This window comes from Clarias gariepinus, chromosome 1 (assembly GCF_024256425.1).
Source record: "Clarias gariepinus isolate MV-2021 ecotype Netherlands chromosome 1, CGAR_prim_01v2, whole genome shotgun sequence".
In the NCBI taxonomy this organism is placed as follows: domain Eukaryota; kingdom Metazoa; phylum Chordata; class Actinopteri; order Siluriformes; family Clariidae; genus Clarias; species Clarias gariepinus.
Genome location: NC_071100.1, coordinates 47,222,532 through 47,242,304, shown reverse-complemented (window position 1 = coordinate 47,242,304; position 19,773 = coordinate 47,222,532). Strand labels below are relative to the sequence as shown.

The window sequence follows — 19,773 nt, the reverse complement described above, 5'->3', positions numbered from 1 at the left end:
CCGCCTCTTCACCTCCTTTCCACACTCTCCGTTGCTCTGGACCGTTGACCCCAAGTACTTAAAATCCTGCACCTTCTTTACCTCTGCTCCCTGTAGCCTCACCGATCCTCCTGGGTCCCTCTCATTCACACACATGTATTCCGTCTTGCTGCGGCTAACCTTCATTCCTCTGCTTTCCAGAGCATACCTCCACCTCTCCAAATTTTCCTCCACCTGTTCCCTGCTCTCGCTACAGAGCACAATGTCATCTGCAAACATCATAGTCCATGGGGACTCCTGTCTTACCTCATCTGTCATCCTGTCCATCACCAGAGCAAACAAAAAGGGGCTTAGAGCCGATCCTTGATGCAGACCCACCTCCACCTTAAACTCTTCTGTCACACCTACAGCACATCTTACCACTGTCTTACAGCTCTCATACATGTCCTGCACCACTCTAACATACTTCTCTGCCACTCCAGACTTCCTCATACAATACCACAGCTCCTCTCTTGGCACCCTGTCATACGCTTTCTCTAAATCTAAAAAGACACAATGCAACTCCCTGTTACCTTCTCTGTACTTCTCTGCCAGCATCCTCAAAGCAAATACTGCATCTGATGTACTCTTTCTAGGCATAAAACCATATTGCTGCTCACAAATGCTCACTTCTACCCTTAACCTAGCTTCCACTACTCTTTCCCACAGCTTCATTGTCTGGCTCATTAGCTTTATACCTCTATAATTGCCACAGCTTTGCACATCTCCCTTGTTCTTAAAAATTGGCACCAATACACTTCTCCTCCATTCCTCTGGAATTCTCTCACTCTCCAAGATCTTGTTAAACAAACTTGTCAAAAACTCTACTGCCACCTCTCCTAAGCACTTCCATACCTCCACAGGTATGTCATCAGGACCAACAGCCTTTCCACTCTTCATCCTCTTCAACGCCCTTCTCACCTCACTTCTACCAATATTTGCTACTTCCTGTTCCACAACAGTCACCTCTTCTACTCTTTGTTGTCTTTCGTTTTCCTCATTCATCAACTCCTTAAAGTACTCCTTCCATCTTCCCATCACCCTTCTGGCATCTGTCAGTACATTTCCATCTCTATCTTTAATCACTCTAACCTGCTGCACATCCTTCCCCTCTCTATCTCTCTGCCTTGCCAACCTGTACAGATCCCCCTCTCCCTCCTTACTGTCTAGCCTAGCATACAAGTCCTCATATGCTCTTTGTTTGGCCTTTGCCACCTCTACCTTCACCTTACTCTGCATCTCCCTGTACTCCTGTCTACTCTCTTCAGTCCTCTCAGTGTCCCACTTCTTCTTAGCTAGCCTCTTTCCCTGTATACACTCCTGGACTTCCTCATTCCACCACCAAGTCTCCTTGTCCACTTTCCCCTTACCTGATGATACTCCAAGTACCCTCCTACCTGTCTCCCTGATCACATTGGCTGTAGTTGTCCAGTCAACTGAAAGCACTTCCTGACCACCCATAGCCTGTCTCAACTCCTCCCTAAAGACTTCACAACATTCTTCCTTTCTCAGCTTCCACCACTTTGTCCTCTGCTCTGCCTTTGTCCTCTTCGCCTTCCTCACCACCAGGGTTATTTTACACACCACCATTCTGTGTTGTCTGGCTACACTCTCCCCTACCAACACTTTGCAGTCACTGATCTCTTTCAGGTTACAACGTCGACACAAGATGTAGTCGACCTGAGTGCTTCTGCCTCCACTCTTATATGTCACCCTATGTTCCTGCCTCTTCTGGAAGAAAGTATTTACTACTGCCATTTCCATCCTCTTTGCAAAGTCCACCACCATCTGTCCTTCTACATTCCTGTCCTGAAGGCCAAACCTGCCCATCACATTTTCATCACCTCTGTTCCCTTCCCCAACATGTCCATTGAAGTCTGCACCAATCACCACTCTTTCACCTCTGGGGATGCTCTGCATCACTTCATCTAACTCACTCCAGAATTTCTCCTTCTCTTTTAACTCACATCCTACCTGTGGGGCATAACCACTAACAACATTTAAAATCACGCCTTCAATTTCCAGCTTCAGACTCATCACCCTATCTGATACTCTCTTCACCTCTAGAACATTCCTTACAAACTCCTCTTTCAGAATAACTCCTACTCCATTTATTTTCCTATCCACACCATGGTAAAACAATTTGAACCCTGATCCTAAGCTTCTAGCCTTGCTACCTTTCCACCTGGTCTCCTGTACACACAGTATATCCACCTTTCTTCTCTGCATCATATCAACTAACTCTCTTCCCTTCCCTGTCATGGTCCCAACATTCAAAGTCCCTACTATCACTCCTAAACTCTTGCCTTTCCTCTTCTCTCTCTGCTTACGAACACGCCTTCCTCCTCTCCTTCTTCGACCAACAGTAGCCCAATTTCCACCAGCACCCTGTAGGTCAACAGCACCAGTGGCGGTCGTTGTTAACCCGGGCCACGACCGATCCGGTATGGGAATTATATTCTTGATTCGCATCATTGATTTGGCAAATGTTTTACGTCGGATGCCCTTCCTGACACAACCCTCTGCATTTATCCAGACTTGGGACTGGCACAAGAAGACACTGGATTGCGCCCCCCCGTGGTTGCATTGGCGGATTTAATAATCTACTATAAAAAAATCTACTAATGCGCTACTTGCACAATGTAAACAAACAACTGCACCAATAGATATTCATTAGTAAAGCTAAACTGAATATTACCCTGTCCAGGGTGTACCCTGCCTCGTGCCATAAGCCGACTGGGATAGGCTCCAGATCCCCGCGACCCTGAAAACAGGATAAAGTTGCATTAGTTCATGTTTTCATTTGGCTGAAATAACAGCACTGAAGTGGTATAAGTGAATTTTGACATGTTGTTCGACGTGGTACTTCTACTGCATCAAATTTTTCGATCGTCAACAAACAGGGCCTATATGATCTCAAGACAATAAGGATGCAAAATTCGTGGAGGGATTTTCAATATCTTAAACAGATCAGCTGTGATGATGGCTTAAACTTAAACGCAGAAAAGTGGTTCATAACTTCCTTAGTTCATAATCTTTGTGTTGTTATATTCAGTGACATCATGTTCAGTGACACATTTGGTGACATCACATCACATTGAGTCATAGTCTGTTGCTTTTTTTCCAGCATTCTTGGCTTAACATAAAATTCCCCTAGTCAACACACTCATACATCACACACGTAAACACACACACACACACACAGATCACAAATGTTAACACACAGACTTACACATCACACACAAACGCGCACAAAACCAATTAACTCGTCACACACACCCACACACTGACACAACCACACGTCTCTCTCACACACACACACACACACACACACATCTGGGGCTGAAAGCTTGGAGTTGTGTGCTGCACCCGGGCGGCGATGATGAAGGTGCTTGGGCCCGCTCCTCATTGCTTGCAACTACAGTATTTTAATTTTTTCCCCTCCACCATTTTGAGGAATTTTTTTGGGAATGAAAACTGGCAGACAGGTTGGAATCTGCTGCCATTCGGATGCCTGAGAGTTTGGGCCCCGGGTGTGGCTTGGGGTCCCTTACACAAGATTTTGCAGCATAGCTCATACAAACCTGCACGTATGCACATGAAACCCGGTACACATTTAGAGTTCATTGAGCCGAACAACTTTCACACTGCATGTCATGGGCTCAACTCAAAAGAAAGCTATTTTTGCTGTCATCTGGTAACCCGCGGGTCAAGTTGGGGCGGGTAAAGAAATTGTCACTTTATTTTATGTTGCATGCAATTCCCTATAGCCCATATTAAATATTTGGGAATATCTATTTTCATATTAAGTTAAGTCATATTTCATAAGTTCTTTGATAAGGTTACGTCACGTGACAAGTCACGAAAGCGCCAAGCAGCTACCGCTGACAGTCACAACAAAAACAAGTAAAAATAAAAGTGAAGATGGAAGATGAGGTGCGGGAGACATTGAGGTCGGGAATATACATCATTAAAAGAAAAAAGGTCAGGCTGCTAAATCTAATGTTTTAGCATTCTTTGTTGCACAGCGACCGTAAAAACGCTAAATGAACATTTCCGTGTGATAAATGAAAACAAAACGTCAGTGGTTATTTAGCGTAGGCTGTAAACTGTAGGCCTGCCCTATACAAATCTAAAATAAAGAATTGTTTAGCCTGGATTACAAACGCTGCTTTGTAAATGTTTAAAATGTATATCATTAGTTTGTTATTAATATGACCTGATTTATCGATCACATTCATAATCATATGTTGTTGCCAGTTTACAGGGCGATGTTTCCAAGCTGAAATAAAGGCTGTTTTCACTTGAATTACAACGCCTAGTATGTCTATTTAATGGTTGCAGGTGCGGGGCGGGCTGAATAATTTCATAAGAGCGGGACCCGCGGGTTGGAAAAATACCAGTGGCAATGGCGCAGGGTGCTTGGGCCCTCTCATCGCTGCTTGCAACTACAGTATATTATTTCTTGGTATTAATGTCAACCTAGAATAATAATATCACTGATTTACATTGAAGCTCATCAGATTACTTTTAGTTTAACCTTTTAACTATTTCTACAAACTCTTTAAACGTTAACAGGATTAGAGTGAGTGAGTGAGTGAGAGGGTTGTGTGCTAACTGTAAAACTGTAGTACCAGGAGCAACCAACAGGGGGCTCATCTTCTCGTATTTGCCTGTATGTGTATGTGTGAGTGTGGAACAGAGGAACTCCTGAAGAACTTCTCTGACTGATTTACACACACACACACACACACAAACGGTCGATATGGCGACCAACGGAATAAACCAGTGTTTTTTATTAAAGAGAAGATGAAGGCGTCCGGACTCATGAATCATGAGTAAGCGTGCACATTTAGTTTTGTATAAATATGTTTGTTTTTAAATCTTTTCATTCTTTGCATTGTTTCTTTTTCCTTTTTTTGCGTCTCGATATGTCTGTATTTGGGTGTGGACCGGCGATTTGCTAACTCGCGATAGCGTCTGTGCCGGGCTCGATTCCAAATCCACCCGCGCTCCCTTGTAAACCCTGGTGCGTGCGAACAGGCGCGTGCACCCTTGCTAGCGCACTACGTGTGCAAGTGGGGCGCGGTTTGGGATACGGCCCTGGGGTTTGCGTTGCAGCGTTTAGCGCACAAACTAGCTGTCTTAGCTGCGCGTTTATTCGCGTTTTAAGGGAGGAAATTCGGTGAATAATGGACTCTTTTCGATTATTACACAAGCTAAATTTGTTTTAACGATTATTTCTTTTTTTACGGTGTATTCTGCTTTGTGACTTAGCTTAAGGCTAACAGTTACATCATTTTGGGTTAGCAAAAAGATATATTGAATAATATATGAGGGGGAAGAATATTCATAAATGCTTACAAATCATTGTAATCGATTTCTGCTTAAATAACTATAGTTTTAGTGACGTTTGTTTATTGTTTCTAATAACCCCCGTGTTACATAATAGCCTATCATGCTAAATTTGGCTAGCTAACTTGCTAGCTAGCTAGCTAGCATGACGGTATTCCCTTACCTCAGCGTTTTTGTTTTTGTTTGTTTTTTAGTTTCCTTATTTTTAAATAAGCCAGAGCATAATTTAACCTTAAAAATTGCTGTCATTTCTATAGTATTTTAGAAATTAACAGTTTAACTGTGTAAGTTAGCCGTGAAGCTAATGTTTAAAAACAATGCTAGCAAGCTAGCCGGTTCGAGTTGCTAGGCAGCTGCCTCAGTGACGTAATTAAGTGGTTAGATTTAGGTAAATTTAACAGTTACGTCCTTCATTTAACATAATTGCTCAGGTAAAGATGATTTGACAAGGTGTTTATTTAGGTTTAAACATTTTTAAAAACAAACTATTTTAATCCAAATGTAGTACTGACAGATGACTTGGCTAAACTTATCACAAGCCAGACTAGATAACTAGCTGACTAGCAATATTCACAAATTTAAAGCCATAAGCCGCAAAACCACATCTTTTTATTTTTCATATCATTATTAATCCATGGCATGATGCTGTACTTGCTGTATGCTTTGTTTTGCTTGGTCTTGTCTGTCATTTTATTTCAGTCTTAACAGTGTGTAATGAGTTGCTCCTGCTCCTCCTGATGTAACTGTGCTTGTTTGCAGGTTTCAGGTCGCGCACTATGTGATGAGCCACAAGGACACGTGGACGTCGTTATTCCGTACGGACTCCTTCTGATTCCAGTGGAATCTTCAGCTGCTTGTTGGTTTTTGTTTCATGAACCGCGCACGGTCACGCCTTGGATCGTACATGTAGACCACCGCGCCGTCGACGATGCCCGTCCAAGCGCCGCAATGGACCGAGTTCCTGCTGTGTCCCATCTGCACGCAGACGTTCGAGGAGACGGTACGGCGGCCCATCAGCCTCGGGTGCGGCCACACCGTCTGCAAGATGTGCCTGAACAAGCTGCACCGCAAGGCCTGCCCCTTCGACCAGACGGCCATCAATACCGACATCGAGCAGCTGCCTGTTAACTCGGCCCTGCTGCAGCTCGTTGGGGCTCAGGTCAGCGCCTATCAGTCTGTGCTTCACGTAATGTCACCTTGGTGGCGTGTAGAACTGTTTTTTTTTATTATTATTATTTTTTTTTTTATTTATAGAGCGGGATTCTATCTGTGAATTTTCTTCTTTGTTGTTTAACCGCAGTTGGAAACCAGTAGGTTACATAACCACCAAATGTACGTCTCTTTCTCCCTCATGGCCTGTTAAAGCCGATTTTTCCAGTCCAGCCTTCCTTTAAAAAAAAAAAATGAAGAATGCTTCCTTTTCTCCTTATGTTTTTTTTTTTTTTTTTTTTTTTTTATAAATATGCAGATATTACCTCACATTAATGTGGCTATATACCTAGCCTGGGCGATAAAACCTAGACTACATGTCGCTAGCTAAGGAGGCAGCATTTTTTTTTCCCTTCTCCTCTTCCATGTCTCTTTGTCCAGACGCTGTGGAGCGTGGAACAGTCTAAAGGAATCCTGCTGTGGTCATTTTATTGCTGTCTGGATGAAAGAGTTTCTATTGCTAAGCAGATTTTTTTTCTTTGTGATCACCATTTTGATTAAATAATCCAGTAGAGATAGGGCTATTAGTCAGAAATATGACTTCAATCCCTGAACTGGGAAGTTCAGCCAGTTATAAGTAAATTACCGTGGAACCTGGTCATACAAATGCTCTCCCTTATGACATCATATTTGAAGATTTTCAGCATACAATCGAATGGCGAGCCAAACTGAACGCTGGCGTAATTGCACGTACGTCCAAGAGCCGTTTAAAACTTGTTTGACTGGAACGGGTTATCTGCATTTACATGATGTCTTAAGGAAAAGTCCGTAACGCTATATAAATTTTCCACCTTAAGAACGAATTTAATAATCGTATACAGAAGTTGTGCTGTAATAGTTAATCACATAAATAACTATCTAGTAGGAACCCGCATCTAAAAAACAAACAAACAAAAAAAAAACATCATTTCTAGAGATGACTCAGTAAGCGCATCAGAATCAGGCGTTCCTGGAACAGGTTTTTTTTTTTCCCTCGTCCCAAGTGAAATCGATGCATTCTTATCTGCTTGAAGAAGGAAACTGCTTCATGGTCTCCACCCTAATGTGGAAACTTGCGCAACAGTTAGTGAGAGAGAGAGATTTTACATCTGCTGTATGTTTATTGTAATTTTTTTTTCTATTCCCCCACCATCAGGTGCCTAAACCGCAGCCTGTGGCACTCATTACTAATCTGGAAGACACCAAGCATTACGATGAGGCGCGACAGTGTGTGGAGGAGCTCGCCCTCTACCTCAAACCTCTCAGCAATGCAAGAGGTAAAAAAAAATAATAATAATAATAATTTAAAAATTATCTTATTAGGGATAGAGTGAAATGTAAGGTGATTTTTCTTTTTAACATAGTGTGATGGGGGAAATTTTTTTTAACTTATTTTATTTTTTAGGTGTGGGGTTGAGTAACACAGCACAGAGCATGCTCAGCAGACCCATGCAGAGGAAACTGGTGACCCTGGTGCACTGTCAGCTGGTTGAGGAGGAGGGCAGGATACGTGCCATGCGTGCCGCTCGCTCGCTGGGAGAGCGCACCGTCACAGAGCTAATCCTGCAGCACCAAAACCCCCAGCAGCTCTCGTCTAACCTTTGGGCCGCCGTCCGTGCCAGGGGCTGCCAGTTTCTAGGACCAGGTACGTCAACTGGAACCCCCCTTGATTTTTTTTAATAAAATTTTTTATTTTTTCAGTAGAAAAGTCTTTATCGTGTCCTGTTATACTGATATAGTGTTTTTGTGCCAATCCACAGCCATGCAGGAGGAGGCCTTAAAGCTGGTGCTTCTGGCTCTGGAGGACGGATCTGCTCTGTCAAGGAAGGTGCTGGTGCTGTTTGTGGTGCAGCGTCTGGAGCCCAGGTTCCCACAGGCTTCCAAAACCAGCATTGGGCACGTGGTTCAGCTGCTTTACCGTGCCTCGTGTTTTAAAGTGAGTGCATTTTGGTGTCCTCACAACTCTGCGTTTCTCTGTATGACTAAATTTTGACGCCCCCTAATGAATTTAAACATCCCTATACAGAGTTTCCCAACAAGTCTGAAATATACTTGAGGTGGTGTATGTGTTTGTATATAGTGTGTGTGTGTGTGTGTGTATGTATGTGTATGTATGTGTATATATATATATATATATATATACACACACACAGTGAAACCTTAGATTGCAAGAATTTTTTTTATTTTTACTTTACAGCAGTGGTTTCATTAGTGTTTTTTTGTTTTTTTTGTTTTTTTTTTAAGGTAAAGTGCAGGTTCAATTTTTTTTTACTTTATATTTTGTGTTAATTATTTTTATGTGTTTATTTTTTTGGGCTGTGGAATGAATAATTTGAGTTTCCATTATTTCAATTCAGAACGAATTGTGTTCGTAATCCAAGAAATCAAATTCAAATTTTATTTGTCACATACAGTCATACACAGTACGATATGCAGTGAAATGCTTAGACAACTGCTCGTGACCTAAGAATAAAAGAATATGAATAGGAAATAAATATGAAAATTAAAATAAAGGGTAAGTTTAAATAGGGAAGAATAAAATAAAAGTATACAAATAAAAGGTAAAAATAAAATAACTGTACACAAAAATACACAATCTAGAAAATATATGGAGAATATATGAAAAAAATGTAAAACAATAAGAGCAGCCGAATAAATGGTAATAAAAGAATGATAATGTCCATGGTTGTGCAATCCACATATTAAAAGGATCCACTGTATAAGGGCTTTATAGCGCATATAGCTCATAATTGTGCAGTATAGAGTGCCTTTTTTTTTTGCCCAACTGTGGCAATATGATGAACTGAATTTTATTTTATTTTAACCAACCGTACAAATATTAAAAGAAAAAAATAATAAAAGTGTAGCATAGACAAAGAAATTTTACAGATTCATAAGACGGTTGTTTTTGTGACCTAATAATAATATACACATTTTTAGTTTGACATTTTATGTGATGTCACTCCCATATTATACAAATTTACACGTTTTAAAAGTAATGATAACTTTGGTTCTGCATTACGTATCAGAAAACTTTCTGAGGCCTCCTTGTTAACACGCACCAGCAGGACTTGTGTATAAGTGGTAGTTTTTATTTATTTATTTTAAATCTGTCCAGTGCTGTGTTGCCACACTGTTATCGAGCTCTCTGCTTACAATTCCACAGGTGACCAAGAGAGACGAGGACTCGTCCCTGATGCAGCTAAAAGAGGAGTTCCGGACATACGAGGCGCTTCGGCGGGAGCACGACTCTCAGATCGTCCAGATCGCCATGGAGGGAGGTCTGCGCATCGCCCCTGACCAGTGGTCCTCTCTGCTCTACGGGGATCAGTCGCACAAGTCCCACATGCAGTCCATCATCGACAAGGTTTTTTTACGATCTCCAGTGACTTGTTTATTAATAAAATGCAGGATATTTTATCTAGATTTTACCTTTCCCTTTTTTTTTTTTTTTAGTTGCAGACGCCTGCATCGTTTGCGCAGAGTGTGCAGGAACTGACGATAGCGCTACAAAGGACAGGCGATCCTGCCAACCTGAACCGGCTCAGACCTCACTTAGAGCTGCTGGCCAACATCGACCCCAGTCCAGGTGTGTGCTTTTAATGCTCAGGTAACGAATGTCTTAGGAACATATCCAAGCGTGTGTAGAAGGACTGTTCAATCTGATTAGATTATTGTATTTTTTGAAACATCTTTAAATCAGAATCACAACTAAAACGATTTAGTTAATAAATGTGTGTGTGTGTGTATATATATATATATATATATATATAATATATATATATATTTTATTATTATTTTTTTCCCTCACCATACAACATCTTATTCCAGAGTATTTATTTCTTTAAAAACTCGAACACAAAAAGAAAAATGAACTTGATTTTATTTTATAAGTGATTTTATTTAGTTATTTATTACGTTAAGACCTCGGATTGCGAGTGATGCAGTTTGCGAGTGTTCTGCAAGACGAGCAAAGATTTTTATTAAATCTTGACTTGGAAAACAAGCAAGTCTTGGATTACGAGCACCGAGGATCATGTATCACGCATGCGCTTCTTGTTTTGACGCCACGTGATCACAACTGAGCCAACGGTTTTTCTCTCTCTTGCTCGTGCTGCGGAATTGTGGGTAATCGTCTCCCCTGCTGGGTCTTAGTGCGCATCTCTCACTGGTATAATCAACATCCGTGCATGAGTGTACTGTTTACTATAACACACTGACCACGTGTGTGTGTGCGTAAAACATTTTCTTTTGTGTCTGTATGCGTGCACGCACAAACGGAAACACTTATCTGTCTGGATTTATTTTTACTTTTTTTTTTTTTTAAGGTAAAGTGCAGGTTAATTTGTTTTATTTTTACTTTATATTTTGTGTTAATTATTTTTATGTATTTATTTTTTTGGGCTGTGAGACAATTCGATTTGGTTTACGTGTGTTTCCGGAATTAATTATGCTCGTAATCCAAGGTTCCACTGTATATATACAGTGCTCAGCATAAATGAGTACACCCCCTTTACAAAGTATAAATTTAATCAGTAGCTTAATGAACAAAAGAACAATTCCCAAATTTTCACAAGGCTGAGTTTTATTAAACACTTGTTTAACTCCATAACATGAAATTAAGGTTAATAATATACACTCAACAAAAATATAAACGCAACACCTTTGCTTCTGCTCCGATTTTTCATGAGATGGACTTAAAGATCTAAAATTCATTCCAGATACACAATATTACCATTTCCCTCAAACATCGTTCACAAATCAGTCTAAATGTGTGATAGTAAGCACTTCTGCTTTGCTGAGATAATCCATCCCACCTCACAGGTGTGCCACATCAAGATGCTGATCTGACATTATGAGTAGTGCACAGGTGTACCTTATACTGCCCACAATAAAAGGGCCAACCTGGAATGTGAAGTTTTGTCTCACAGCAAAATGCCATAGATGCCACAAGCATTGAGGGAGCGTGCAATTGGCATGCTGACAGCAGGAATGTCAACCAGATCTGTTGCTCGTGCAAATGTAGTGGGGTGTACTCATTTATGCTGAGCACTGTATTTCTTTGGATAACTCCATGGGTCCACCCCATTGCCCTGGCCCCCATTATCTGGTGGCAGTGCCTGACCCTTTTTTTTTTTTTTTTTTGTGCTCAGATGCTCCCCCTCCAACATGGGAGCAGCTGGAGAAGGGCCTGGTAGCGGTGAAGACGGTGGTACACGGCCTGGTGGACTTCATCCAGAACCACAGCAAGAAGGGCACGGAGCAGCAACAGCCGCTGCAACACAGCAAGTACAAAACCTACATGTGCCGTGACATGAAGCAGAAAGGGGGATGCCCCCGTGGGGCCAGCTGCACCTTCGCCCACTCGCAGGAAGAGCTTGAGAAGTCAGTATCTGCTCAAACGCTACAGTAATGACTACAGGATTTTTACATATTTTCACTATTTTTAAAGATATAAATGTTTTCTAATGCAGTTATGTCTTGTTAACTTTGATACGTTCTGTTTAAGAAATTGGTTTTAATGCATTTTGTTTACGGAATTCGGTTTTGCTGCAAGAGTTGGTTGTGATTGATATGTACGATATATATTTTTTGTTTGTTAAAGGATTAATTGGTTAGAAATTCTCATAAACGTTTCCAGACCCTCGGTTTTTTTGTGCTATGAATTTAACCTTTTTTTATTCAGAAATTTTATCGATCACTAAAGAATATAAGAGAATTTAAAAATATATATATATATAATTTATTTGTTTGTTTTTGTTTAATGTCTGTTGTTCTTGTTCTCAGGTACCGTAAGATGAACAAGCGTCTGGCTCCGAGACTTCCATGCGGTCCGTCCCTGCTGCCGAACGACGAAGGCGTTCCTCTGGATGGCGTGACCCGTAAACACTCTCCCCTTACCAACGGTATCGTGGCAGCGTGTCCCCAACCAGCGCCTCAGCTTTTAGCACGAGGACACGAATCTTCACCCTACGAGCTCATGCGCAAACCCAAAATGGACAGCCTGAGCGCCCCTGGATCTCCCCCTGATCCGTACGACTTAATCACTCAGTCAGTCATACTTACCCCGTAGGCAGCATATAAACATGTGATCTGTTGTACAGATTAGCGTATATTCCTTGTGGTATATCTTTTGTTTTAATTTGTTTTGTCTGCTCAATTTTCATGCCTAATGCTATGTTTTAAATCTGGTGCAGTTTGGATAAGACTGGCCTGCCCCTGCCGCCCCTCGCGGTCGCCCACACAAGGGCTGAGCACCTGCCCATGCCCAAGCAGATCCCTGGGGTCCCTCGTGGTGCTCCCCCGCTCTACCCTCAACAGCAGCCCGAGCTCTTCTACCCCGAGGCCAGAGCACCATCAGGAGCGCAGTATGATGGCCAGTACCCTGCAGGTGAGTCCTTAAACGTCTCCCAACCTACAAGTAGTTACTTTTCTGGTAACAAAACTAAACATTCTTTCAATTTCCTTCCCAGGTGCCCCGTACCCCTACCAACAAACTCAGTATGTGCCACCCCGCTACATGCGCAACCCTCTACCCTCCGGTGACGCCCCCTACCAGGAATCGTACCCTGCTTACGGCCCCGACCGCCAGTACCCTCCTTCCCACCACTCGGGCCCGCCTTTCTCCGGCCTGGGTGCCCACCAGTACCCGCCCCCCTCTCACTACGACACCCGTCGACATGGGCCTTACGCGGCCCCGCCCCCGCCTCCACCCCCTCAGCCCTTCGGGCCGCCCCGGGACGACCTGGTTCGCATGAGCCCCGTGTCGTCCTTGGACGTGCCGCCCACTCAAGGGCCGCCCGCTTCTCTCTACCACCCCGAGGCAGCATCCCGAGAGAGGTATCCTCCAGAGGGGTACTACCCACCTGCACCACCACATCCTGGGCAAATCAGGTCCCATATCCGGGTGAGTCTGGTTATAAGAATACTCAACATTTTTACATTTTAGAAACTGTTAAATCTTTATGCCTGCTGCCCCTCTCCTAGGACCCGTATGGACGCACCCAGCCCAGTCTGGACTATTTGCACCGCAGGCGTAAGGAGCTACTGAACCAGCTGGAGGAGAGAAAAGTCATTTCTCCTCCACCATTTGCAGCCTCCCCGACGCTGCCCTCTCACACCTTCCCCAACGACTACCCTCCGGAGGTACGGGCATTCCTTGTAGCAAAATTTCAATAGCTTGAAGCTCTAAAGTCTTGTATTCTAACTCTACAACCTTTCAGTACGCCGAGGACGGCTCCAAAGCTTTCGGCGCCCGAGAACCCGACTACGCCGGGCAGTACTCGCCATGGTCCTGTGACACCATCGGCTCCTACATCGGCTCCAAAGATCCCAAACCGAAGGATGGCGTGGGCGCAGTGGATATAATGGTATGTCGTCGGCTACACTCAGTAGCCGTCTTTTGCTAGTCGAGTCCCGTTTTCGTAAAAGCAGCTTCGCGTTCTTTTACAGAACATGGAGGCAAAGGGTCTAACGGAGCCGCCACTGGATGGACAGCGGCGCACGGCAGAAGCCAAAGACGACGATCCCATCATCCCGTTCGGCCCTCTGCCAACGGTGTCGCCCTTCGGTGCCATCTCCCGCACATCAAAGACGGGCTACCAGACCACAGGCCCGGTGCAGGCCATGGCGTCCTCGCAGACCTCTGGCTCCAAACACATCACCATGACGGGTACGTTTAATGAATAACATAATAATAATAATAATAATAATGCGCTGTGATCACTTAATTAAAAACAATGCTGTTCTTTTGTAGCCGAGTACCCGTACGGGAACCACAGTAGCGGTTGGAGCAGCGTGTCGTACCCTCAACACCAGAGCATCACCTCTCCGGGACACTTCAGTGAGCGGTATGTGACCCCAACAGTAACAGGTTTCCCCGCGTTTCCCAGTGTTTTGTCTGATCTCTTGTCTGTGTGTGATGCCCATCAGGCTGCCCGTGCCCACCCCAAATCGAGAGCAGCTGAAGATGGAGCTCCAGCAAGTCAACCAGCAGATCAGTCAGCAGACGCAGATCCCCAGCATGGAGGTTGGAAAAACATTAAAAACTATTTTTTCGTCATAAAATCAAATCTTGGCCTGGGATATTTTCTGATTCGCAAAGGTCTTAAGAACAGTGTTATTTATTTTATTTAATTTTTTGCGCGCGATAAGAATTTTGCATGGAATTGTATATAATTTACGATTAGACCTGAAAATGTTAATTCCTTCGCTCAGCCTCCAGCCGCCAAATGGCCAGTGGCGGGCGGCGTGTCCAGTGAGCAGCTCAGTCTTGAGCTTCACCACGTCGAAAGGGAAATTGGAAAGCGCACGCGTGAAATCGCTAGGGTGAGGGTTTTTATTTATTTTATTTGTTTATTTTACTTTTTTTTTATTTTATTTTTTTTTTACTTTTTTTCAAAACTGACTTTTGCTGTACAGTCGACGACAGCAAAGTCGTAGTTCAGAGTTGCAACTGTTGCAATTTTAGTTTTATCAATATAAACTATTAAGAGCAGTATAACTTACTAATTTTATAACATGCATATTAACGTAAGTTTATCTAAATTTCCATATAAAATATAATGCTGTATACATTGTAGCTTGTGGTGGTGAACGGCTTTATCTTTACATTCTTTTTTTTAATGTATTAAGCTTTAAGAGTTTGAAATAAAATTAAAGTGTTTTGGGGGCATATGTAGGGTTAAAACTATACAAATAGACATTTATGGGCAATTTTTTCACCCCATCTAAAATTCACGTTTTTTTCATACGCTCATAATTTGCAGGGGGGATAAAACTGAAATTTGGGGGTCGACTGTATTCTATATTTACACTAAATCATAATTTTAAGCTTTTATTTATCACTGACTTCTCAAAAGCACTTCCCTGTGAATAAAAGTTTTTTGTTTTTTTTCTCTCTTGTCACAGAAAAACCAGGCAGCACAGGAAGTCCAGTACAAATTAAAAGCCACTGAAAATGGTCAGAGTGACCATAAAGCCCAACTGGAGGAGCTGTCGATATCACTGGGGTGAGTTTAACAAGTCAGAATAAGACCAAATGCACGTCTTTTAAGGCTGCATTGACATTACCCTTACAGTCCACTAGGGGCGCTCACCTGCATATGAAACTTTTGCAATTAAAACTTTAATATCATGATGATTTAATTATTTAACTATTAATGGCGTTTTTTTTTCTCTTTAACCAAAAAAATCAGTGAGGACAAAGTGCTTAAAATAGTTTTTTTTTTTTTTTTTTTTTTTTAAGTGCATGTTTTGAGATTTCTTCTGGTCAAGATTTTATCCACAAGCGAATTAAAGGCAGTGTTTAATCCTAAAGCTGATCTCGTATCGTATACCTGCTGATTTGTAATTTTTTTTTTTTTTTCCCCTTACCCCTCCCCCTTCTCCAGAGACGTCTCGAATGGCGTGAGCAACATGGTGCCAGGCAACAGCGTCTCGGGGTCCATGCTGTCCTTGACCAATAAGACATCTTCACTCTCTCTGTGCTCCGGAGAGCAAGCAGCGAGCGGATCAGAGCTCCAAAAGAACGGCGTCGTTCATTCTTAAATGAGGCCGTTAACCACACACACACACACACACACACACACACACACACACACAAAGCTCAAGTTGAGATTTGGTCATTTTCATTCAACTGCTTTAAAGAGAAATGCACCAGTACGACATACACACACACATCTGCATGCTTTTACATGCATGCACGAAACACTTGTTTTATTTTAGAAAAAGAAATGAGCAGTATCTGCCGTGATTATGAATTTTGTTTTCCTTTTTGTTCTGTGAATGAGCTTTTGTTTTTGTTTTAAACGACTTCTCATCGCCTGGAAACCAGGGCATCCGATTATCCTGTCATTTTCTTATTAATTTTTTTTTTCTTTTTCTCTCCTCGGCATCTAAAAAAAAAAGGAATAAACCAACACATTGAATCTGCAGTATAGGAAACGAACAGCGAGCCGACTCTGTAGCATCTCGCACCCAGTTATCTTTACCGGTAAAAAAGGAAGAAAAAAAATCTGTGCAGCCTTGAATATGACATGAAGGCCCGGAGACTAAAGTAGCACGGAAAGCCTTTTATCAGTCCATTTTTATATTAAGCGTCACCTCAGCTTTCCCCACATGGTGAAATTGACACGTTGGTAAATCGATCAGATTTAACAACAACAACAACAAAAAAAACGGTCCGGAGCTGCAGTTTGGGGCGAACACTAGGGTTCGAGGTAACGGAATCAATCATACGATTTCATTTAATTTATGGTTTTGGCTCTAGAACTGTTCAGAATTTCTAAGTCGGGCGTCTGGAGCATTCTGTTTTATAGAATGCATGCAAATGTCTTTACAGGAAAAAAAGAAAGGGAAAAAAAACAGCACTTTCTTCCATGTTTTTTCTAAGAGCGTGTACTTTTTTTATTCGAGGAAGAACGTATCTTTATGATCCTGGTGTTCGCCCAAGCCGTGGCGCCGGAACACGCGGCCTCGTTCATAGATTTCCCGTCAAATTCTCCCTGACTTCTGTGAAGTTACTTACGTGGGGTTTCCGGTCACGTTTGCGTATTCATGTTCGGCACAGGAACGAGGAGGCTCGAAACGCAACAACGGCCAAAAAAATTAAAAAATAAAAAAGACGAGGCTCAAAAATTAAGCTCGGAATTGATTATAAAAAAAAAAGGCCTTGAGATTATCGCCTCGCTTTTGAATGTGTGTTTTTTGCAGATGATGTACAAGAAACGATACGCCGACTATTGAAAGAAAGAAAAAAAAATACAGGAAAAAAAAGGACAAGGATGGCCCTGAAACACTGATCAAGACACAGACACGCTCTGAAGTCTTCCTATAGTGATGACATTCTTCACGTGCAACATTTTCGTTCTAGTCTCTTGAGACCGACTATGATATTAAGCTCCAATTTTGGGTGCAACCTCTTAACCTTTTTTTTTTCCTCTCCATTATTTTGTGGTGTAGTTGTCGTGATTACAATTATATTAATGAGTTTATTAGTCATGCGTGATTATTATAATTTTTTTTTTTGTTCTTTTTTTTTTGGAAGATTATCAGATTTGCTCGAGAAGAGCATGCAGCCTTTTCCAAGCAATTCCCAAGATTGGATAAGATCCGTGCAGACATGCGGTCAAAGCGGATGTTTCGTAAACGGGGGTTTTGAGGGTTTAGTGTATTATTATTATTATTGTTATTATTATATTGTCTCTTTTTTCCTGTTAGTGTGTGCGCGCCAGACGAGCGTCTGCTTGAAAATAGTTGTGAAAACTAATGAAAAATCTCGCTAATCCAAACAATCGGCTTGCTTCCTGACCAAAAATGCTAAGACGTATAATTTTGTTGTTAGCAGTCACTTTTTTTCCCCCTCATTCAGTCAAGGGGGTAAAAAAAAAAAAGTTGATGCAGTTCAAGAATTGCTAGGTTTTTTTTTTTTTTTTTTTTTTACACTCACGTGAGTGCCAACGTGAAAAATCTTATCGGGAAGAGAACCGAAGCGGAATTTGATAGAAGCAAATTTACCCGCTTAAGTGCACGTCTCACGTTACTTTCTGTAGTTCGCCTTTTCCACCAGCGCCTCTCACATCTTTGTAACAAAAAGAATTTTCAAAAAAATATTTCTTTCCCCTTCAATCACATTAGAATCCAGAAGCGTCAAATTAGCCGTACTTTCCCTGGAACTAGCAAGGGTTTCGGAATTGGAAGGAAAATTTTATTTCATTATTGTATATATTTTTAATTCGGCATAGCTACTACATGACGCTAAAGCGTTGTAAACACCAGGCTTAACCACGTGTCACTAAAATGTCCAAGCTGATGAATTTGTGATTTTGTAGGATTTATCAGGTTTAAAAAAAAAAAAGCATCAGCGTGGTGGAATTTAAATAAACCGGATAGGGTTGACTTTTGTGCAAATTATTAAAAAGACGAAACAAAGAGGGAGAGGATGGGCGAACAGACAGTTGGATGTCTCTGCGCAAGATAAAATCATTTTATTTGGTAGCATAACATTTTTACAAAAGAAATCGTGCATCATGTGACTTTACTTGCTTTCGATTTAGATTTTTTTAAACAAACATGCTTGTTTTTTTTTCCTTTCAGTTAATAAACCTACTGTGTGTGGTACCGCTCTCATTCGACCAAACCAAACCGAAACCAGGCATTTTGGGTCTTAATGTTTCACGTGCACCGATTTAGTGCGGATTAACGTTACATATTACAGCAAACATCTAGTAAGGATGCTCATTTTATTCGGATTATGCGGGAAGTATTTAAGATTAATCAGTAAGTTTTTGAGGATTTATTTTTTCCTTTTTCTTTTACATTTTTATAATCAGCTCCCTTAACTCTCGCTTTATACGTTTTACAGATAAAATCATGTCGCCACTCGGTGTCCATTCACTAACACCAAGCGAAATAAGACGTTAGGCATTTCTATATGCAGAGTTTTGTGCATGATATTACGTTTGTTTTTTTTTGTTTTTTTTGGTCTTTGTTTTCTTCTTTCCTGGAGCAGAGGAGTCACAGCGTAAATGTGGCGCTCTTTGCAAGCAGGCCTGTTTCCTAATGGATGATATTCATTTCTCTACGCGGATCGTGTCTGTCTTGAGCGGACCTGTAGCACTCGTTTAAACGATAAAAGGTGAATCAAGTCGTTTCTTGAACCTTAACACTGTTATCGCTGTGTCTATATTAATATATATATATTCTATATATATATATTCTTTTTATTCCTAACTTTTGTGGGAAGAAAAAAAATACATACAGGCTTTTTTATTACGATTATTTCTGAGTCGTCTTGTTTAAAGTGAAAAAAAGAAGGAAATTAAATTAAGGTACAGGCTTGATTTCAAACAAGGAAAGGTTTTTATATCTAAACTTTAGATTATACTCCATTAAGGAATGTTTAGAACCATCTTACTCCAATGTGGATGTAGCCATTATTACGCCATTTTATGACTTTGTAAAAGGAATTCACTGTGTGAAAATTGGTTTGCATTTTTTTGTATAATACAATTCTGCTCTTCGTTTTTGTTTGGAGAGGTAGAACGTTTGGATGAGGAAAAAAACCTGTGATATTAAAAACAAAGCAAAAAAAAAAGAACTTTGTGTATGGCAGTGATTATAATTGAGAAGATGGATTAAAAGATATTGACACTGAAGTCTGTGCAGAATTATTTCATGATAAAGTACAGCCTTGAAATTCATCATTTAATA

General features: G+C 41.4%; 1 protein-coding gene across 6 annotated transcripts; it reads left to right on the top strand.

Moving 5' to 3' along the window:
• Window positions 1–4,721: 4,721 nt before the first annotated feature.
• On the top strand, window positions 4,722–19,718 carry rc3h1b (ring finger and CCCH-type domains 1b). 6 transcript variants are annotated; one of them, XM_053490642.1, is made up of 19 exons: window positions 4,722–4,856; window positions 6,133–6,532; window positions 7,718–7,838; window positions 7,967–8,206; window positions 8,322–8,497; window positions 9,728–9,928; window positions 10,018–10,150; window positions 11,715–11,946; window positions 12,349–12,594; window positions 12,759–12,952; window positions 13,035–13,468; window positions 13,549–13,707; window positions 13,785–13,931; window positions 14,014–14,233; window positions 14,318–14,411; window positions 14,494–14,590; window positions 14,779–14,889; window positions 15,472–15,572; window positions 15,954–19,718. In XM_053490642.1, exons 2-19 carry the CDS (start codon window positions 6,302–6,304, stop codon window positions 16,108–16,110), a joined length of 3,294 nt encoding a protein of 1,097 aa, XP_053346617.1. In that variant the 5' UTR covers window positions 4,722–4,856; window positions 6,133–6,301; the 3' UTR covers window positions 16,111–19,718. The 6 variants fall into 6 exon arrangements, with proteins under 6 accessions (XP_053346617.1, XP_053346571.1, XP_053346566.1 ...); XM_053490596.1 differs by having other exon boundaries at window positions 12,349–12,612; XM_053490591.1 differs by having other exon boundaries at window positions 11,715–11,970.
• The last annotated feature ends 55 nt before the right edge of the window (window positions 19,719–19,773 follow it).